The 24,059-nt window shown below is 34.5% G+C and overlaps 2 protein-coding genes across 4 annotated transcripts in view; one reads left to right on the plus strand and one right to left on the minus strand.

Moving 5' to 3' along the window:
* The window catches only part of RALGPS2 (Ral GEF with PH domain and SH3 binding motif 2), a 189,158-nt gene that overhangs the window by 51,957 nt on the left and 113,142 nt on the right, over positions 1–24,059 (minus strand). The gene's annotated exons all lie outside the window — the stretch shown is intronic.
* ANGPTL1 (angiopoietin like 1) lies at positions 1,221–23,089 on the plus strand. Its single transcript, XM_081299774.1, has 5 exons — positions 1,221–1,546; positions 6,331–7,196; positions 18,852–19,045; positions 21,076–21,346; positions 22,379–23,089. Exons 2-5 carry the CDS (start codon positions 6,374–6,376, stop codon positions 22,564–22,566), a joined length of 1,476 nt encoding a protein of 491 aa, XP_081155900.1. The 5' UTR covers positions 1,221–1,546; positions 6,331–6,373; the 3' UTR covers positions 22,567–23,089.

The raw sequence follows: 24,059 nt of genomic DNA on the forward strand, positions 1-24,059 counted from the left end.
AGGGCCTGGTTCATGCTAGGCAAGTGTTCTATCCCTGAGCTACACCCCCAGCCCTGGCACAGATTTTAAATAAAGAATGTAGACCTATAGGGGCTATGGGGAAGAGAAAAACAGAACAAGCTAAGGCAACAAGGCGGGGAGAGCACATGGTATGTACCTGAAGCAGGAGTCCAAAGGCTCTATCTAGAAGCAGCATTCAGCAACTGGGTAATCCAGTAGATGGTGGCATAATACTTTGGCGTTAGGTTCAAATCCCACTTGTACTTCTCAGCACTAAGTACTAAGTCAAGTCACCTGAGCTGCCTGTTTTTGTCCCCCAGCTATTGAATTACTTAATATTCCTTGCTTTAATGAAACACAATAGCATAGTTGGTACTCAATACTTATTAATTCCCTCCCCAGCACCCTGTTTTCATGTAGGAGAAACTGGGCCAGAAGACAGTGAAGTGATTTGTCTAAGTCCACACAGCTAGTGGGGAGCTGGAGCTCCCTGTGTTTTACATTCAGCTCAGGGCTGTTTGTTTTTAAATGGCAGCACGTCAACTAATAACCAGAATAACCTTATTTAGACAAGAGTAGTCATTTTGCAGGAGAATGTGACATTATATAACTTCAGAATTTAAAAATATTAGGTTTCTGAAATTTCACTTATTTTTGGTAATTATAGAGAAGTTTTATCCTAAGAAGCATTACACAGTAAAATGTAACATATCACAACAACATGAAGTTTCTTATAAGTTTAAAATCTTTTGAAATGGCAATTTTTTAAGTAAAATGCTTAAAAATTCTTGTAGGCTATAAAGAACATTATTATTATTTAGGTAGCTGCTTCCTGGCAAATCCTAACCCCCCTTCTTTGTAACAAAAGCCAAACTCATCAGCCTGCAACTACTTCTAAAATGCAGTTGAGCACTATTTTTTCAGCAACTTAAAATCTCTCTGGCCAGCAGACTAAAATGTTTGTTTTATAATTGCCCGCTGAACTATAAAATGATAGTCTGTTTCCAGATGGTGCCCTTCCTTCAACCTGCACACAATCTCCCCTTGTTCAGAGCTACGCAACCTCCTGCTGATCCCACCACCCCCACCCCTATTTAAGGCTACAGAGAGGAAATCCTAAGGAGGAGGAGACTTTCCCTCCTAGTCTCCAGCTATTTTTGGTGACGTAATATGTGGGCTGAACTAGACTCTGCAGAGAAAGACAGGGAATCACTCTTAAGGGGTGTACAGTCTGTCAGCTGTAGCTGGTTACTGCGCGTCTCCATGTGGCAGACAGAGCAAAGCCACAAGGCTTTCTCTGAGGGACCAGACACAGCCCACAGACCAGAACTTCCACTACGCTACTTAAAATTACTTAGGTGGCTTGTCAAGTTCAATTAATTAGTACTATAAAAAGAAAAAAGAAGCTCCTTATTACAGCTTGGAGTCAACGGTCCAGAACAAAAATGCAGTTGCCATTAAAGTCACAGATGAACAAACTTCTACATTGACTTTTAAAAATCAAGAATCAAGTTTCGGGATTCGCTTTATCAACAGGCACAAAAAGGTATTTTAATATTTCTTTTATTTTTATTAATATTATACATATATCAAAATGCGTAATACTTTTACATTTGTAGTAGTAATTTAAAAATTTATTAAACAAAGAACTTTGGAATATGCTATAAATCATCTCATCTGAAAAATATTTTATTTTGTAACTTTATGTAAAAATTAGTTGTTAAGTACTTTATGATGTTTAATGTATTATTTGAAATTTGATTTAATGATATTTACTGCAATATGACTGTAGACTGACACATACATGCTGGGTGTCTGAAAACAAATGTTTTCAGGACCCTAGAAAGACATTTTCAAGAACAGATTAAATGTACCCAGTTTATAGCACAGTAATCAACAACAAAGGAATCTAAACTAAATTGGTGTAAACATGATCAATTTCTCCTCTTAAAGCTATAGTATACACATGCTGAAGATACAAACAAATTGTTGGATTTCTCAAACTATGGCTACAAGACAAAGCTAAGAAGATATAAAATAACTAAAGGCTTTGCAACAAAACTTAATTATACTCTAACCAAATATTAAGCAAATTCTTGTAAAGATTAGCGGATTTCTTGCCATACTTCAAAATTTTACAGTTTTTCAGGTTTATATGTAACAGTAACTTAATTTGGCTAACAAATTGAAACTATTACAATTTGAATTACTTAGAAAGGCAAAGTTGTTGATACACATACAAAAAACTTAAACCTTCTTATAGGTTAGGACTATGGAGCAGTATTAAGTAGATAGCATTAAACAATAGAAAACATGAAACCCAAAGAGGTAATTACTTAAATCCATGATTAAAAGGCCAAGAACATGTAATATTTTTTAAAAGAAATAATTTTGTTTACCATACATAAGAGATGTCTGTCCTTCAACATTCTACCTGGGGGGTGGTGTTTAATTATATTAGAAAATTATTAAAAGCAAAATTACTAGTTATCAATATTAAGCCTTAACACCAAAGACTTTTTAGTTTGTTATCATTTGGGTATCCTCTGACCTTTTAATTTTAAATGCTAAGAATTTCAACAGGCAAATAATGGTAAAGGTCAGATTTTTTTTCAACTTTGCTTTCATGTCCTTTCCTTAAAGATTCTAGACTTTTAGTACTATAAAGATCTCTGTTAAGCACATATTTTACAAAAGATTCTGATAAAATTTCCAAGCAATTCTCGATCTGAAACACTGTCATTTCTCTGTTGCTGCTTGCTACGAAAAAAGTTCAGGATCTTATCATTAAGTCTCAGTTCTTCCCAAAGCCTTGGGTCAAGCATTTCAACTGAAACCCACATCACACAGATAACCATTCTTTTCTGAAATATATCCAGAGAATGAGGTTGTTCTACAATCTCTTCCTAGAGCATATTCCACAACCTAGAAGTTCTTTATCTAACATATCCTCAATGCTGCATAAATTTAACTCCATTGCCTCATGCTGTTTTCAGTGCATGACACAGCCAATTAAATGCCTCTACGAGTTTACCATCTGCAAGGAAGTAAATCCTGGCTTTTATTTTTTCTAATAGCTGGCAATGTAGCAACTACGAAGAGAAACAGTACTAATAAAATTAACCCAAATGCATATAAGATGTTATTTTCTTTTCTAAAAACAACCAAGCAAAGATGTAGATTTAGACTTAAGTATACTGTAACTAATTTATAACATTCTCTTGGGATCTAGGAAAAATTTAACATATACAGAAAGGTTTTATGAGGTAACACAGATTTATGGATCTTTCACTTTAAAAACTGAACATATGGGAAAATATTAAATAAGAAAATATTTTTAGAAAATGTAATAGTCAATGTATTTTAAAATCCAGTTCTTTACTCATGACGTAGTTAGTCTACTCTTAAGAAATGTGGATCCTTGCTCTGCTTTAAGTGACAACAAAGTCATTACTTTTATAAGAACTAGGGGATTATATTTATTTTTTTAAAAAAGAACTTTTAGTTGCCTCTTTTAAATACTAAATCTTATGATTTAATTTTATTGGAACCATAATGACCCAAGACAGAATATACAAAAGTTTATTTTTATTTTAATTGAGAAACATTTTGATTTTTTTTGTGTGTGTGTGGGGGAGGGTTCTCCAATGATAACTCTGATACAAAGTCCTGGATAATATGTTCTTAGTTATTCTATAAAAATCTGTGTCTAAGTAGTTAGAACAAATTAAAAAAATCTGTTGTCTGGTGTTAACACATGTTGTTGAATCAGGATATCATTTATAAAATTCTAATTGTTTTGAATTGAAATTTCATGATACTTTCTGAATTTTCCTTGTTTCTGTAGTTTGTTTCATAGAAGGAATAATTTAAATAAAATAATTTTATGGCTTAAGAGTTTACATTCTATTATTTAAAAGAAACAAAGGGATTTGAACACTAGGTAAGTTAAAAAGCTGAAATGGTAACATTTTTTACTCTCTCGTTTTTATAATAAACCACTTCTAAACTCCCAGAATCTGGAAACGTGACACAAAATCTTCTTATTGGTTTTTAGTATAGGCAACTCTTATAATAAAAGTATTTTTTAAAAAACAAAATGGAATGAGGATTCTTAAAAAAGTCTAAATTTTCTACCAATGTTGCATGGCACGGTATAAAAACAAAAAAGTGCTTATTCATGTGTGCTTTTGGCCACCAGTCAACAATAAAAAGCTCTGATACATTATTATACTCATCTTTCCTATCTTGACTAAGTTAGTACAAGAAAATTCTGAGTTCACTCATTCTTTGCATTACTTGCTTTATCTATCCATACTGAACACATTACTCATTGAAAACACTAGAACCAAGGAGCTATACTGTCAGAGTGAAGCGGTGCAGCCCCTCCTCCTCCAGCTGAGGAGCCTCTGCTTCCTGAGACAACTTTTTGTGGGGGGAATCACAATCTCACGTCAGATTACATAAACATCAACTGACAGAACACATGCGGAGGAATGGGATTGGTAGCAAAAAAGTTGGGCATGTAAATATGGTGGAATCATGTCCTAACAAAAATGACTTACAAGTATTTTTGCTTAATTGGGTAATCAGTCAATGAAAAGAGACACAAGCCAAGAAAAGACCATGAAACATAAGAATCACATTAGTTCCCTCTATAGTCACTAAGAAAACATGACTAAGAGAAAAACAGCAGGTCTAGAAATATTGGGAGTAGAAATTCTGAATCCTGTTTGAGTGGTTTATAGCTTTTACAGGACTTTATTCCTTTATAAAATGATGCATTATTTACTTCACAGTGTTGTTGTGGATGCAAACAGTTAACATGTGTGAAGTACTTATACATATAAGGGATTGTCATAGTGTTGCTGACAGAAATCAGAATATGGTGCCATAAATAATGCAGTGGTTGACTAAAAACATGAACTCTGGAGTCTTTGCCTGGATTCAAATTCTGGCTCTCTCTGAAAAGCTGTATGACTCTTAACTTCTGCATGTCAATTTCATCTGAAAACAGGGATCCTAACAGTTGACCTCATCAGGTTGTGGTGAGAAGTAATTGATTTAATACAGGTAAAGGGCTCAAAGTAGTGCTAGCAATGACAGAGTACCCACTAGGTATTAAATACTGTTCCTGTGGTACTGCTATTGTTCATGGTGGGCATCCGAAACTTCGGACCTTCCTTCTCAAATCAAGCAACAAGTACTCAGAAAAGTGGACAGAAAAGCTCTTGGGCATCTGTTGCCAACCTTTAAAAGCAGCACAAAGAATTAGTTTATAAGATGGGAAGGTGGGCTGTAACACAGCAGCACGCTAATGATACCAACAAGGCAAACACGCACATCTGACCTGTTGTACTGTTAGAACTCTTTTGGGAGGCAAATACAAAGGAAGAGCTCGGCTCTCAGAACTAATTCCAGCATTTCCTCAGAACTGTACTATAAACAAGAAGTACTTTTCATCTGCCACAGCAAACACGAACCATTCTGAGCACACATTTGGGTATATGTGCAACTCCTATAAATGCTGACCAAGGACCAGGGAGCCTGAGTCTTAGGCCTGATTCTGATAGTGTGGCCTTGATCCTCAAAATGCAAATGGGCCCAAAGAGGTTCTTCATATTCAGTTATGCGTAGTTTTCCTCCTTTGCTGAATCATCTACAAGCTTATAGCATGTATGTGATTATTATTCACAATAATTATTGTGAGCATTCTATGACTTTTAAACCTGTCAGCAATCCCAAAAGCAGATACTACCAAAACAAAAACAAAAAACAAAGTATTATGGCAAAACAGTTTAGATTTGTTTATTTGCTACGTTAAAAAAAAAGACATAATATTTATGGCAGGGACCTCTTTAAGTGAAATTGCATGGTAAAAATCTAAAAACACTGACTAGTAAAAGCACCTGGTAATTTCAATTCTAGTTAGGCAAGAATATTTTGATTAAACCTGTAAACTCTGTGTACCCTTTACATGGTCCTAAGAGATAGCTTTTTCAAGGTAAGAAACATGTCTTACCCAGGTTTTGAAAGCCCGATAGCACTTACGAGAGTCTTTGCAGAACTTTGCAAACAGTGGGCACAGGTGGAATCTGCTCCGTGAGTTTGGGAATAAAAGTCCTTATAATAAGGTGGTATAGCTGAAGGGCTATCTGCTAAGATCTCATCTTGAAACAAATTTCAAAGCACTGTAATAAGTTAGTGTTGAATTTAAGAAATAACATTTAATTCTAATTTATGAAGCATTCAGATTTTCCTTTAGATGCTTTTTTAATAGTACTGACTTTAAATGTAGGTTAATATGAACTCTTTACTTTTCCTCCTCAGTGATTTGTTTTCAAGAGACGTCACTGTACAACCCCATTTCAAAATGAAGGCTTTTTTTTGGACCCTAGGTGTGCTCTTCTTTCTACTAATGGGCACTGGATACTGTAGAGGTGGGCAGTTGAAAATAAAAAAAATAAACCAGAGGAGATACCCTCGTGCCACAGACAGTAAAGAGGAAACAAAGAAATGTGCATACACATTCCTGGTACCTGAACAAAAAATAACAGGGCCAATCTGTGTCAACACCAAAGGGCAAGATGCAGGTGCCATCAAAGACATGATCACCAGGATGGACCTGGAGAACCTGAAGGACGTACTCTCCAGGCAGAAGCAAGAGATAGATGTTCTGCAATTGGTGGTGGATGTAGATGGAAACATTGTAAATGAGGTAAAGCTGCTCAGGAAAGAAAGCCGGAACATGAACTCCCGCGTCACTCAACTCTATATGCAACTATTGCATGAAATTATCCGTAAGAGGGATAATTCACTTGAACTTTCCCAGTTGGAAAATAAAATCCTCAATGTCACTACAGAAATGTTGAAGATGGCAACAAGGTACAGGGAATTGGAGGTGAAATACGCTTCCCTGACGGATCTTGTCAATAACCAGTCTGTGATGATCACTCTATTGGAAGAGCAGTGTTTGAAGATATTTTCCCGACAAGATACCCACATGTCTCCCCCTCTCGTCCAGGTGGTACCACAACACATTCCTAACAGTCATCAGTACACCCCTGGTCTGCTGGCAGAGAATGAGATACAAAGGGATCCAGGTTATCCCAGAGACTTAATGCCACCACCTGATTTGGCAACTTCTCCCACCAAAAGCCCTTTCAAGATACCACCAGTAACTTTCATCAACGAAGGTGAGTCACTCCCTACTGGTAAAAAAAGAAGTATGTGGTTAATATGTTTTATGGTTTATGAAACAATGCTCATATAATAAATGCTTATTCTTCATTTTGGTGTTGCTATATACATGTAAGTTAAGATTTTAATTTTTGTTTTTTTTTAAGTTGTCAATGGACCTTTATTTTATTTATTGATACGTGGTGCTGAGAATCAAACCTAGTGCCTCACACAAGCTAGGCAAGCGCTCTGCCACTGAGCCCAGCCCAACTTTTTTGTTTTCAATAAATAGCATCAAGATTCGAACTTAAATACATCTCCTCTCTCTACTCTAAATTTCTAGGGAGTTTAAGAAAGTGGTTACTCTGTGAAAAAAGCAGTCTTTCCTCCAAGCTCCAAGAGTCTAGACTACTGTCAGGGATAGGACGAGCCTGCTCGTCACCAATCAAGCCTCCAGCTGGGACCTCACTGCTGCTCAACAGTCCCTATACTCCCCTCCTGCCACTCTTACCATCTTCCTTTTTAAAAGGAACACTTATGAGATGCTACCATTCTCTTCAAGCCTGCAGTTTTGTGTCCTTACCCCCACTCTCAGATTGCTCATTTATTACTCAGATCACTCAAATGTTACATTTATTAGAGAGTAAGTCTAATTAGGTCCTGCATTCTTAGCCCCTTCCTACCTTGAAAACAGCTGGACAAAACCCAGTCTTCTGGCCCTCAACTATAGATGAAAAGATACCTTCCTATTTTCCAAAACTAAACAAATCATTTGTATCTTGTATTCAAATACATACAAGTAAGTTTCCATTACCATAAACCACCATGCACTGATCTAATTCTGTGCCTCTATTTCTTCATTTCATTCCTTCCTCCATTCACTCATTCACTATCAGTCTCGGATCTAGAAGCCCAGAAAACAAAGATGAATAATTCCTCTGTTCTATTTTAGTAAGCTCACTGCCAAATTTCTGAGTGAATATCTTTCATTTATTTTTCACTTGCATCCATTTTCTCATAAGCCATCTTTCCAAATCCTTTTTGAACTTGTTTCCTTCCTTTGAATGGAAGGGGAACTAAATGCCAAAAGTAAAGATATAAGAAAATCACACTCATTCACTTATTGATAAGGCTGGACATAAAGATGGACACAGACCACGAGATAACAAAAAAAAAAAAAAAAAAAAAAACAAAAACAAAACTATAAAACAAAGGTGGGAAAGAAATACACTACAAAGTGACTCTCTATAAAAAAGGACACCACCGACCATCCACCTCTCAGTTTTTCTAGGTCTCCACCTTACAGTATTCTGATTCTTCTTACTTTTCTAGGTCTTTGATCCTCTTCCTATACTATAAAAAAGCCTTCTTCACAGTATTCTAGTTTAGAGATTTCATATATCATCAAGTCATCAAGTGTCACCACTGCCCAGGAGCTCTTCCTCCTGATCCCAACCTAAGCTGCACATCTGCAGCTGGACACTCCACCATGACCACCCATGTCATAGGTTTGTTCTACTGAGATACTTTCAGTTTATCTGTCAACTGAGCAGACTAAGGCTTAGTTTTAGATTTAATGTTTTCCCTTCCCAGATTCAAACCTACCTACCTAGATCTCTCTCCCCAAAGCACAGGCTAATTCTTAAAAGTATTTTCTGTATCACATTACACTGGAGTTACTGATTTGTCTGTTTCCCTTGAATATTTCTCTAAGAATTTCTTTACATTACTCCATCTCAGTGTCTAGTCAGGATCAGATCTGGCATACTGTGCTCATCATAAAGAAGGCACTGGAAGAATGAATTAGTAACTATAACATTACTCTTTTCTCAAACTAGCATTCTTCTTTGAGAAATAAGTAAATTATAAGTATTAAAGTAATAATTTATTGAAGAAAACCTAGAAAATAGCAATAATTTTTTAAAAGCATCACTTGCACAGTGAAATACTCAAATAGCTAACATTTTGGTAATGACCTTCGAGTCTTTTCCTATTCATAAAGATGGTAATCAATATTTCTGGGACTTTTACAAATAATTTTTCTTTCCTTTGCTTTTCTATTATTATTTAGTTAGAATAAAGTCCTGTTAGTAAAATTGATAGATCAAATTCTTTTGATTTCTGTTTTGACTTATGTTGCTGCTTCTTTTGAATTAGCTTGGCTCATCTTTGACACTTCCCATCTGGCCCACACAACACTCAACTGAATTCTGTTCATGTCCCCCATTTCTGCTGAGAGCCAGAACTGTTAACAGATTCAAATTACCCATGGCATTTGCTAGAAGACAGAGTCTTCCTGGGTTACTTACTAGCTATGTGGCTTAGGAGGTAAGGGACAGATTTCTCTGTATTTCAGTCTCCTTATCTGTAAATGGGAATACTACTACTACTTGAAGAGTACTACACTCAAGCTCTTAAAATAGGGCCCCACACTCAAATGTTTCCTTTTACCAAGAACTGTATAATAGTTTGCCAACTATTCTACCTCTGTTTTCTCTCTCCATCAAAATATATTCTGCATTGCCACCAGATTCATCTTCTTCAACTACCCTCATATCACACTTCTGGCTCAACAATTCTCCACCACAAACAAAAAAAAGTCCAATTAGCTTAGTTGGCTAAGAATAATGTCCTCCCCTAAAGAACAAAGACTACTGTGTTAGTCTTCCTCCCATTCGTTTTCTTCATAAAACCCACCTCTGCTCCAATGAAATGAATCTACTCAACTTCTCCTAAATATTTTCCATGACTTTTGCCCATTCAAATCACAAAGCTGAAACCAAATAAAATAAATAAATAAACAAATGGCAATTTCTCCCTGAGGCCCTTGTTCATTCCCATAGACTTCAAGTGATTGTTCTCCATGAGCACTCTACTCTCTGTGACACAGGTGGTATTTCATATAGCCCCTCTTGGATTATCAGTTACTGTTACATGTATGGACAATACATATAATTAAAATGCCTTCCAACTACATTATAAGCTTGTTTTGGTAGATATAGCATCTTATTTGCAGCTGAAATAAACAGTAGCTGATTTTATAGCATTTTAAAGATGTCATTCCGGGCCGGGGATGTGGCTCAAGCGGTAGCGCGCTCACCTGGCATGCGTGCGGCCCAGGTTCGATCCTCAGCACCACATACCAACAAAGATGTTGTGTCCGCCGAGAACTAAAAATAAATATTAAAAATTCTCTCTCTCTCTCTCTCCTCTCTCACTCTCTCTTTAAAAAAAAAAAATTAAAAAAAAAAATAAAGATGTCATTCCAAAGACCTTCAAAACAATACCTACTTAACACATTATACGGTACTGGATTCACTCAATATAAACAGTAGCAACAGTCCAGAGTATCATTAAATTAAGCAGATGATGATTTTCAAAAGGAAGATGTATACAAAATGATCCACTGATATCGAAAGAAAAAAAATTATTTTTGATAGACATTAAAAATTGTTTTGTGTAAGCTTTTAAAGTATATAATTTATCAACATAGTAGTGTGTGTATATAATTTATAAACCAAGGCATGTGGATTTTTAAAAACTGAGTGTGTGTACAATTATGTAAGTATGGAGGTACCTGCTGTAGGGCACTCTATATAGTTCCTCAATATTACGTGGACAGTTAACACCAGTTCTAGCAGAAATGATAAATCACATATTTACACAGTGACAAACTGACAATGAAAACACTTATAACAAAATGAAAATCATCAGTTCTAGGTTTCATTACATATTGAACTTTAGTGTTACAGAAACAAATCCCATGCTAGTGATTTAGCATGTCCAAATATTTTATACATAATTTGCTTTAATGAAATAATGCTGTGAATCTCCCCAGTAAGCCATTTTAACACAAAAATTAAGGATAGGTAACTTTTTCTTTTATTCATGATTTATTATTTTAAGTCTTACCTTCTTATTCTAAATATATGGTCTCTTAAATCAAGTCAATAATTAGCTATACCATAAGAATTATCATACTAATCAGTAAACTAGTAAACAAGGGAAAGAGCACAGAATTTGGAAAACCTGGTTGCACCACTTACCCATGTGACTGTGGGTAAATCACTTTGGCTATCTTTTTCTGTTTTCTCCTTTTAGAAAGAGAGTGCTGATTGGACTAGATGACTCTGATACTCTGGTTATTACCAAATATAAATTATTTTAAGCAACAATAAACAGGCTGTTTTCTTTATATAATATGCTGGATTATTTGCTCATGTTATGTCACATCTCTCTGGAAATAACTACTAATGATGTTTGGGTACCTGCTCTTGTCTACTGCTGATATGTATGCTTCCAGCATATTGTACTCCCCATGGTCATTCTAAAGTCTGTTAAGTGTGTAATGTGAAAATAATGCCAATTTTTATTATTTTGAAAGGTGTTCAGCCAGTTACAAAAAAGACAAAGACGGTGTGATTCTCTTTGTATAAGCAGAGTAGTCAAACTCATAGACACAAAGGAAAATTGAGAATGGTCATTGAAGACACTATAATTTTTAAAAATTTATTCTAATTTGTTATATATGACGCAGAATGCATTTCATATAGAGCACAATTTTTCATTTCTCTGGTTGTACACAAAGTAGAGTCACACCATTCATGTCTTCATATATGTACTTAGGGTAATGATGTCCATCTCATTCCACTGTCTTTGCTTCCTCCATGCCCGCTCCCTTCCTCTCCCTCCTCTTTGCCCTATCTAAAGTTCGTCCATTCCTCCCATGCTCCTCCACCCATCCCCATTATGGATCTTGTCCTCATATAAAATAAAACATTTTGCATTTGTTTCAGGATTGGCTTACTTCATTTAGCATAATATTCTCCAACTTCTTCCATTTACCTGCAAATGTCATGATTTTATTCTCTTTTAATGCTGAGTAATATTCCATTGTGTACAGATACCACAGTTTCTTTATCCATTCATCTACTGAAGGGCATCTAGGTTGGTTCCACAATTTTGCTATTGTGAATTGAGCTGCTATAAACACTGATGTGGCTGCATCCCTGTAGTATGCTAATTTCAAGCCCTTTGGATATGAACCAAAGAGTGGGATAGCTGGGTCAAATGGTGGTTCCATTCCAAGTTTTCCAAGGAAACTCCATACTGCTTTCCATATTGGCTGTACCAATTTGTAGTCCCACCAGCAATGTATGAATGTGACTTTTCTCCTACATCCTCTCCAACACTTATTGTTGTTTGTATTGTTAGTAGTTGCAACTCTGAGTGAGATGAAAGTAGTTTTGATTTGCATTTTCCTAATTGCTAGAGATGTTGACACTACAATTTTTTAAAAAGGTGATATAATGACAAACAATTTCATATTTTCCTTTGAAGAAAACGCATCTCAAAAACCTTACAGAAAATAATAAAATAATGTTTTAGTTTTAAAAAAAATGTTTTCCAGAAACATTACCTTCCCTACCTTAAAAATAAAGTATTTGGGAACATAATTATACATCTGGAAAGCTGTCACCAATGCAAATCTTAATTGTGCTATTTGATGTCTGCTTCATGGGCTAGTCTTTCATAAAAGAAAATTTTAAATTTTTAACTAAATTTTAAAAATAAGTTCATTCCTTGTAGTGAATGGAGTTGAGAAAGCTCCTTCACAGTATAAGAGCAAGGATTTGAGTTGGAATTTGGCCAGCTTTTCCAAGGCCCAATTGCCTTTGTATAAAGATCTCCCTCCACCCCACCCCTTTTTGTGTGGAGTGTGATGGCTGCATGAGGATGTGCGTGCAGAATATATTCACTCTGCATGTTCTGGTATGGTCTGACCATCATACATTTTTAGTTTTATTTTATTTTGAACTCAGGGGCACTTAGCCACTGAACCACATCCCCAGCTCTATTTTGTATTTTATCTAGAGACAGGGTCTCATTGAGTTGTTTAGTGCCTTGCCATTGTTGAGGCTGGCTTTGAACTTGAAATCCTCCAGTCTCAGTCTCCTGAGCCTCTGGGACTACAGGCGTGCATCACCGTTCCCAGCTCATTTTTACATTTTTTAATGCACATCTATTTATGTACCTTGCAATTTTAGATAAATGGGGACCTTAAAAGGTAAGCTTAAAAAGTCAAATTGGAGGAGCAGTCATTAAATATTTAAAAATATGCTTTTTAATGTTGGGCTTGTTTTTTTAATTTTTTTTTTTTTTAGAGAGAGAGCATTTTAATATTTATTTTTTAGTTTTCGGTGGACACAACATCTTTATTTGTATGTGGTGCTGAGGCTCCAACCCGGGCCGTACACATGCCAGGCGAGGCGCTACCGCTTGAGCCACATCCCCAGCCCTGGGCTTGTTTTGAATCATAGAATGTTTATATTTTTTGAAATCATTTGTAATGCCTTATATTAGTAAATTTTTTAGGCTCAATATTCAGTGGGATATTTATATTAACACTTTATAAAATATTTGCCTCAAACTTCCTTCTCTTGAAATGATCATTTATCTTCTGCTTAACTCTGCCACGCGACCAGCGCTGGCTTCATGAAAGAAGATTCGGTTCATAAGAAATTGTTAATGAGTTCTAAATTAAAGAGACAGACTCTCATTACCTTTAATACCAGCTCCCACAACAGCTTCTCCTAGCTCCGGCCTCCAACCACCTAATGCGGTGGCGAGGTTTACAGAAGAGACTAGAGAGAGAGGGAGAACAAGCCAGGGAGTGAGCTTTTATTGGAGAACAAAAAATTCCAGGGAAAATCCCATCCAATGAAGGTTAAGGGGGGCAGCATCCCAAGGTCAAGGACGATGATTGGGTCTTCAGGTCAGTGGCTAGGCACGCCTCTGCACGGACAAGACCTCAGACCTGGGAAAGGATGGGGAAGGCTTTAACACAGCTGTGTTTAAGCGCCTCTCACCCAGCCAGGGAGGTAACTCAAATTACATGCGAGGATGGCCTCCCACACTTATCTTTTTTTATCACAAAGAGGATTTTTCTTATAATTTAAATTACTAAAAATAGTTCATGTTAAAGATGGCTCCAGGGCTGGGGTTGTAACTCAGTGGGAGAGTGATTGCCTTGCATGCATGAGGTCCTGGGTTCAATCCTCAGCACTACATAAACATGGCTCCACTGTTCTATTTAAAATATGGGTTTTCAATGAAAAATACATTTTGGAAAATTACGTGGCATGACTAGTCAATATTTTTCTACACTTGACCTTAAGCCAAGAAGTAGAAAAGTGGTACTCAATATTTTTTTATGAATCAATTCTATAAATTGGAGTTTGTTAGCCATATGACAAATCATTACATAAACTTTAATCATTACATAAACTGTGGAAGAGACTGGTACTTCAATTCAATATAGAGAATTCCAGTTTTCTGCTTTGAGAAGAATCCAAATGTGTATCATGTAAGATGAAGATTATTTCAAAATTATTCAACATAAGAAAAAAATTAATATGTCTTATTTTAAAGGAAAGATACATACCCTTTTAACTCTCATTAACAAATTCCTAACTCATATTCATGATTTGTTTCTGATAATATGCAAGTCAGCAAGTTAAATATGACCTCTTGAGAATAAAGCTGTTAATTTTTATTAGAGATTTAAGAATTCCAATATCCAGGGGTTTGGGTTGTAGCACAGTGTGAGGAACTAGGTTTGATCCTCAGCACCACATATAAATAAATAAATAAATAAAAAAAAATAAAATAAAGATATTGTGTCCATCTACAACTAAAAAACATTTAAAGAAAAAAAAAGAATTCCAATATCCAATGTTTTGTATGATACTGAGAAAGTAAGACATTTAATATAGGAATAATAATGTATAATCTAATTCTAGAGCAGAAAGTAAATATGATATGCAAATAACAACAAGAAAACGTTCCTGTCACCATCAACAGTCTATACTGGGCTAAGACACACTAATAGTATATTTATTAAAATAAATAAATACTGAATTCTGTTACTATTTTTTACTTGGGAGGAGAAAAAAGCACTTCTAATTTCATCCATGTGTTCTGGAAAAGGATTTCAACTAAATTTTCCTAAGTCTTTATATTAACAAAGTCTAATGGACAACCAAAATAAACATGAAGCCCATTGCCCAAAAAAGTGAATGAATATTAATATTGAAAATAAATTTAAATTTGCATGAATGGAAGTTTTATCAAATCAAAGCTGGATCCAGAAAATCAATTCACTTAAACACCTAGATACCCATTTAGCAGCAGAAAAGGAGGTTAGGAATATGTAACAAATGGTAGTTGACAAATACAGGTTAATCTGAAAATCAGAAATGTCCTCAAAATCTAAAATTTTTGAATGCTGGCAGTAAAACCTCAACTGGTAAAGTCTATGCAAACATTTCAAAATCCAAAAATTACTAAAACTGGAAACACTTTTGGTCCCAAGTATTTGGATAAGGGATATTCAACCTGAATTCTGTCAATATGAATTTGACATTTCTAAATATCTCACAGCAATTCAAAATAGCCCAATGAAAGTCCAACTTTCAAATATACACATACATGTAAAATATAGACTGTCAAAACTAAATAGACTGTCAAAACTATGCTCAAATGAGTACGCAGTAAACATTTACAAAGATGACAATATGCAATGCAAAAGTGACAGAATATGCAAATTTTTGAAATGAGAAATACTTATGTGTACTGCAACAAAACCATTTCATGTATATGTTAACTACTGTACTGATAGGTTTTAAAATAAAAGCAACATTCCTCAGATATCCTTGACTTTTCTGAATGTGGCAACTTTGGAAAAAAAATTCTGGCTAGCTTTGGAAATAACCATGACTGCATTTTTAAACAAGCAACTGACTGCTATGCTCTATTAGCCTACCTGAAAATCTCTAAGCATCACACTCAGTCATTTATGTTTCAGACATAAGAAACTTGGTAACTGCTCTGTTAAGATCAGGTGCTCTTCTTTCTCCATGCCTCAGCACATGTTACCCATGTGTGGCCTTAATTAGACCTCCTACCCCCAAAGGCTTCTTAATCTTCTCACTTGAGCTCAGATAGAGGCAGGAAACATTCTCTCCCCTCAAATTTCTATCATTTCTTAGCCATGGTTACCATTAAAATACTTAAATACTGTAGTGGAATTTTCCTCTTCTTGTCATTTCTCCCACCTTCTCCTTGACTCTAAGGTTGTTTCTCTATCCCTTTAGCCCAGAAAAGAGTAGATGCAGAAATTTCTAAATGCAAACTAATGAAAATATGGAAATAGTGCCCATCAAATAATTTAGTTCAAATATCTTCATGCCCAAGTAAACTCAAATTGTAGAAAGACAACAAAAGATGAAGTTCTTGCCTGGAGTAAACAGATATATTAATTGCCACGCACTATACAAAATAACCTAACCATGTGTCAGACTTCACATCTCCTTCCCTCTCACTCCCACATATAAAATTCAAGTTTCATCAATTTAATCCTATCTGAAATACAGCCTCTTTACCCTTCTCTGATTATAGTGCACGCTTCTGTAATATGAAGTAGCTCATATGTGACTGGGACAAAAGGGAAAAATCTGATATCAGTGAAAGAAAGAAGTCACATTAGTTTATACGGGATTTTTTTCCAAGCATTTTAATGTTCAGTGCCACAAACTGCAGATGAATAAAAAATATGATAACAGCTAAAACCAGCTATTATTTTTAGTTCATGAACTTGCATAACAGAAATATTTCTCTGCAGTGTAACTATACATTAATCTTTATTTAGCCATACTAAATTTATAAATCAAACAAGCATATTTATTAAATAAGCTACTTACGTTATTAAGTAAGCTATTACTATGTGTCAAGATCAGGAATAAAAGAGTAAAGAAAGGACCAATAATTACTTTGCTAAGTAGTATTTGAGCTCTGAATATTCTGACCAAGATGATTCCACAAAAAATATTCTAATTATAATTGATATAATTTCTTATATTAACAAAGAAACAAAAACCCCATCACTGTCTCAGTAGACAGATACAAAGCTTTTGAAAAATATAAAACTCATTAATGACAAACAAAAACAAATAAATAACCTCTCAGCAAACTAGGAATACAAAGAACAAGAATTTTAAAATTATTATATTATTATATATTTCCTTGAGCAGACTGACTCATTTATTTAACAAAAGAAACAAGAAATCAGAAGAAAACCAAAAATCGTCTCCTTTCCCCCAAAAAACAGTCCTGAAGGAAGAGCTCACAACCTGAGAATCCCTTCTAATGACAGATGCATATGTATTATTCCAATAAGGTCCAAAAGAGACACTAAATTCTTTGTACAGTATACGCGACACATTTCTCAAAGTTTTAACTATTTTATTATCCTTACCAAAGACAAATTCTTTTATTTGACTATTTTCACTAAATTTCTAAAAACTATGCATATCGGAATTTTAAAAACTTCTAGCAAAACAAATATAGCAATTGAAATTTTTACACTTTTCTTCTATAAATCTTTAGGATCATTCTCCTTTCTGAATCATAATTTTTCCGAATCTCATAAAAAAGAAGAGGGCTCAAAATACTAGTAATAGATGAAACTGCAGAGTATTTAATAGAACTAGATGCTATCTTTCTCTAGATCCCCAAATGCAGAAATCACAAGTTCAAGAAACAGAGATGCTATATGACTTTACAAAATGCTTTGTTATTTAAAATTTTTGAATAACTTATTAGTTGTTAAAAATAGGGAGACTATCTAAAACTATGAAATATCAGAGGGCAAATGCAGCACAGCAGTCAGGGCATGAACTCTGGGACCAGAAAGAAACAGGCTTAACTCCAGGTTTACTACCACCCAAGATACAGCCAGCCCTTCCCTAACTGTTCTATCTGTACTAAGTCTGTAAACTTTCACAGGGTCCCTGTACAGAGAATCGTAAACTGATACAATGTGTAAGAAAGGCATTTATGTCAATATTCTTGAAATGTATTTTTTTATGGGCTATGAGTAACTGTTGAATGAGGGAAAATATAAGATTCTCTAAGTTTGGGAAACTGGTTTCTTTCTGGGATTCTCAGTTTTAATATATGAATGTATACTGTGAGTTTCTAAAAGAGAAACATTTACGATTTTTAATACTTATCTGACTGTGTTACTTCATTTTCACTGAGTATCTCAAAAGGACTAGTGTCTTCCATTAATATCAAACTTAGAAGATTGTAAATTGGTCACTGTGATGCTATATGTGTTTAAATCTCCTTGAACAATCCCACATCATTTTTATAATATAAAAAGGAAGCCATTAAAAAATAAGATACTTTGTACAGTAATGATAAAAATCAAATGAAACTTCCATGTCCAATGATGGAAATAAATATTGATAGATCAATGTCAAGGATTATTTCGTAGCAATTATAAGTATTAGAATGGAAACTATAGCTTCACAGAAATATTTGTTAAATTAGAAGACAGAATCCAATTTTCTACTTGTTTTAGGATTACAACAATATATACACACAGAGACAAAGCAGAGAAGAGTGGAAAATGAAATGAGTTAATGTTATAAATAAAGGGACTGGAATAATCCTTTTACTTTAAAGAAACTCTTTAATTTTTATACTATTGTGTACACAGAGTGGTATTTGTAAAGAAAGATGTAAGGATAAGAATCTTGATTAAAATTATATTTATATTTCTCTTTTCAAATTAAGTTTTCTGGTGATTAATGATATTTAAATTACAGGGCCATTCAAAGACTGTCAGCAAGCAAAAGAAGCTGGGCATTCACTCAGTGGGATTTATCTGATCAAACCTGAAAACAGCAATGGACCAATGCAGTTATGGTGTGAGAACAGTTTGGATCCTGGAGGTTGGACTGTAATTCAGAAAAGAACAGATGGCTCTGTCAACTTCTTCAGAAACTGGGAGAATTATAAGGTAAATCACTGGGTTCAGACCTAGGGGAGGTGAAACAAAGCAGTGCTTGCTACAAACAAATAAAGTAAAAAACACAACTATCCATGTGATTTTCATTATTTACATCTATCAAAAAGATTACTGTCATCACAGTTTTAAAGCCAAAAGTATATGTAAAATGCATCCTCTTTAGGTCTGGGCAACTTAAATGCAGAATTATTGTAGACTCCAATTCCATTTTCTAGGACTTTTTAAAATAATTTTTTTAGTTGTCCATGGACATTTATTTGTTTGTTTGTTTGTTTATTTATATGCCTTACTGAGAATCAAACCCAGTGCCTCACACGTGCTAGGCAAGTGCTCTACCACTGAGCCATAATTCCAGACTCCCCCACCCCACGTTTTTAAAATTTACAATCACATTTGTTACATGGAATGTATTTAAGCTATAACAAACTATAGGACTTTTTAAAAAACTGACCCTTTTCTTGGACTACTTGCCTCCAATAATCATGTTTTAATTTGATGACATCATGTGCTGTTGGGATTTGACACACACCTAGATTTTCATAGAGAACCAGATCTTATGTTTAAAATTTTAGAAAGGCAAACAACTGGTCTTTGTTAATAATTTAGATCTTCATAATGTTAGCTTTATGAGTGATAACTGTATATCCACACACTTATGTATGAACACACACTATATATTCATATATTTGTGTATGTAAATAAAGAGTGCCACTTTCAGTTAAAGTATGACAGATAGGAAATGTATTTTCTAGATTGCTAACTCCCTATTAAAAACTGTGAAGTAACATGTAACTTACTCACTCTGAGGTGGAATTTTATTGGCAACTAAGAATTAGACATTAATACATATGCCAGAATTTTTGTTAAATTTTAAACAAGTAACCAGAGCAAAGGAGAGGGTAAAAAAAATGCAGCGTTAAGATCAGGTTTACTAAATTTTGCTGTACACTTGCAATGTTCAATGCTTTAAAATAGGGTAGTTACAGTGACACGGCCGTATCAATGTTTGCAGCATTTGCCGGTAAATGGAACTGGAACTGGAGACTGTCATCATAAGTAAAATAAGCCAATCCCAAAAAACCAAAGGCCAGAATGTTCTCTCTGATATGCGGATGCTAACATACAATAAGTTGGCTGAGGGAAGAAGAGAAGTTCATTGGATTAGACAAGGGGAATGAAGGATAGGGATGGGGGATGAAAATAGGAAATAAAGTAGAATGAATCGGACATTCATATATGAATACATGACCAGTGTAACTCCACATCATGTACAACCTCAAGAATGGGAAGTTATAATCCATATATGTATAATATGTCAAAATACTCTACTGTCATGCATATCTAAAATGTACAAATAAAAAAGATATAAATAGCTAAAAGATATAAAAATAGGATAGTTAATTAATTTGCAGTTTTTCAAAAGGGGAACTTTGAAGATTACTACAGTACATTATTTTCTTACATATTAATTTTACTTATAATAGAGCTAAAGAAGATAATCTTTTCTAAAAACACATGCTATTGTTTTTAATGAATAACCCATAATAATATTACATATCCTCTGACAAAGATGGGGACAGAAATCATATACTTTCAGGAAAAAATGGCTCTCTGGATGAGTATGAGACAGATAAGGAAGCCTTTTAAGGATGTAGGTAGTTCACTAGTTAATATTTTCAGTAGCTATCAATATACTTTGTTCTCTTTTGCCTTTGTTTTATTTGTAGAGTTTGAAGCTACCCAGATATACAAGCCAAAACCAAAACCAAAACAAAACCCCCTGACATATTAAGAGAAAGCAAAGTGAAACCAAGTGGCAGTGTGGAGCTTATAAAAAAAAAATCAGGTGATTTACTAAAACAGAAGCTCACCTGTACCACTTAAATGGTACTGAATGTTTAAAATTTATCTATGCTAACATTTACTATTGTTTATGCTATTGAATGTTCAATATTTATCTATGCTAACATTTACTATCTCTACACTTAGTTATGTACTCATGTTTCTTTTTTTATTAACAGAAAGGGTTTGGAAACATTGATGGAGAATATTGGCTTGGACTGGAAAATATCTATATACTTAGCAATCAAGACAATTATAAGTTGTTAATTGAATTAGAAGACTGGAGTGATAAAAAAGTCTATGCAGAATACAGTAGCTTTCGTCTGGAACCTGAAAGTGAATTCTACAGACTGCGCCTGGGAACTTACCAGGGAAATGCAGGGGATTCTATGATGTGGCATAATGGAAAACAATTTACCACACTGGATAGAGATAAAGATATGTATGCAGGTGAGTAAGAAAAAAATACCTATGGGTAAGGCTACAGTTCAGCACTAGAGAGTTTTCCTACCATGCACAAGGGCCTGGGTTTGATCCCCAGCACCACACAGATGCATACAAAAACACTAAAAATAAAACAGACTTCATAAAAGTCACTCCACCTCCTATACATTAGATATAATCTGGTTATTAAAGTACATGCTACTAAATCTTTCCCAAAAGATCATTTTGGATATGGTGAAAGGGAAGATAACCCATTGAAAGAAACAGTTTTTGAGATCTCTTCAAAGTGTGATCTTTGTGAAAAACAAGGTTCTGGGTAAAAACAAAGCAAAATGAAATGTGGAATAGTAATGCAAAACACCTTGATTCAGAGGGGAAACGAATATTTTCATTAGAAAGAATGAATTAAACCATCCATATAATAGTAAATTTAATTCTCATATACTCTGCCTTTTAAACCCAGATTTCTGGCACGAATAAAAACATATCCACCAAGAAAATGATTTATTTTTCTACAGGTCTCTGTTTTAACCTATTTCACACTGGCAAAAAAAAAAAAAAAAAAAAAAAAAAAAAAGAGGGAGAAGAAAGATATGACCATAATATATGCCTTGTTTGTTTATAGAAAGCCAATTAATTGTTGGTAGTGCTATTTTACTGTATGCTATTTTAGTTTGAAATTTCAATTTTCCCCAAACTTGATCCTCTGCCTTAGCCAACTCTTTCTTTTCCTGTATATCTCATACACAAACACTGGACAGTTTACTTACCCTGCTACTTAGAAAATTATATCTTGAAACAAAAACGAAAACAAAAAAACAAGCACATATCAAGCAAGCAAAAGGCAAAATAAAAAAGGTAATTCAAGAAATCTTTCAAATAGAGCAACAGAATAAGAAAACTAAGATAAGGTTAACTAAAATCAGTAAGGAAGCTCAAGTTAAGTTTTTCTAAAGGTAGAGTAAATTTTTGACAGTTTACAAGGTACCACACCTAGAAGGAACTTTCACTTTGATATCTGTATTTTTTTTCTCAAAGGAAACTGCGCCCACTTTCATAAAGGAGGCTGGTGGTACAATGCCTGTGCACATTCTAACCTAAATGGAGTATGGTACAGAGGAGGCCATTACAGAAACAAGCACCAAGATGGAATTTTTTGGGCGGAATACAGAGGCGGGTCATACTCTTTGAGAGCAGTTCAGATGATGATCAAGCCCATTGACTGACATGGTCTCCAACTTAAATGACAAAGAACCCTGTATTTTTTCAGTTCCCAAGAATGTAAATGTTACATGTACATTACTTTGCACAATTTATTTCTACAGATAGTTTGTAAAATGAACTTCACCATAATTATAAAAAGGGATCTATGATTATTTCATCTTCCTGCAATATACGACAAGATGATTTGTATCCGTATCCTAGTTATTTTAAAATTATACTGACTGAATACAAAGTTTGTTTTCTAAAATGTAAATATTTGCCAACAAGGTAAAACAAATCTCAGCTTTATTTTAAATCAAAACTGAATATGTGTTCAAGATACTTAGCAATTTATTTAAAAACTATGAGATCACTCTAACTTCCAGTGAAAAATAATTTTAAGATTTTAACCAAGTAATGCATTTTATTTATAAAATTCAGACAGGAAATTAGAGAGAAATCTCTAGTTTTGTCAATAGAAAACACATTTTTCCAATGAATAAAAGTTACTTAAAAGTGAATTTGTGGCTTTCATGTGTATGATTACATTTGAACTCTTTTTTTTTTTATTGATTATTTATCGCATTACATAGTTCATGATATATCATCTTTCATACATTAGACTCAAATTGTGCTTTGAACTCCCATTTTCACCCCAAATACAGATTGCAGAATCACATCTGTTACATATTCGAATTTTTACATAATGCCATATTAGTGACTGTTGTATTCTGCTACCTTTCCTATCCCCTACTATCCCCCCTCCCCTCCCCTCCCCTCCCATCTTCCCTCTCTACCTCCCCTGCTGTTGTTCAATTCTCTCCCTTTTTTTTTTTTCCCTCCCCCTTGCCCCTCATAACCTCTTATAATTTTATGTATCCTTGAAGGTCTCCTACCATTTCCATATGCTTTCCCTTCTCTCTCCGTTTCTCTCCCCCCATTCGTCTTTGTTTACTGTAGTCTTTTCCTCATGCTCTTTCTTCCTGTTCTGTTCTTAGTTTTTCTCTTTATATCAAAGCAGACATTTGGCATTTGTTTTTTAGGGCTTGGCTAGCTTCGCTTAGCATAATCTGCTCTAATGCCATCCATTTCCCCGCAAATTCTATGATTTTGTCATTTCTTAGTGCTGCATAATACTCCATTGTGTATAGATGCCACATTTTTTTTATCCATTCATCAATTGAAGGGCATCTAGGTTGGTTCCACAGTCTAGCTATTGTGAATTGTGCCGCTATAATCATTGATGCAGCCGTATCCCTATAGTGCGCTCTTTTAAGGTCCTCAGGGAATAGTCATAAAGGAGGAGATGAAAAAATTCTTAGAGTCAAATGACAACACAGACACAACATACCAGAATCTATGGGACACAATGAAAGCAGTTTTAAGAGGGAAATTCATTTCTTGGAGTTCTTACCTCAAAAAAAGAAAAAACCAACAGATAAATGAACTCACACAACACCTCAAAAACCTAGAAAAGGAAGAGCAAAACAACAGCAAATATAGTAGAAGACAAGAA

Source organism: Spermophilus citellus (genome assembly GCF_964194105.1).
Source record: "Spermophilus citellus genome assembly, chromosome: 6".
NCBI lineage: Eukaryota > Metazoa > Chordata > Mammalia > Rodentia > Sciuridae > Spermophilus > Spermophilus citellus.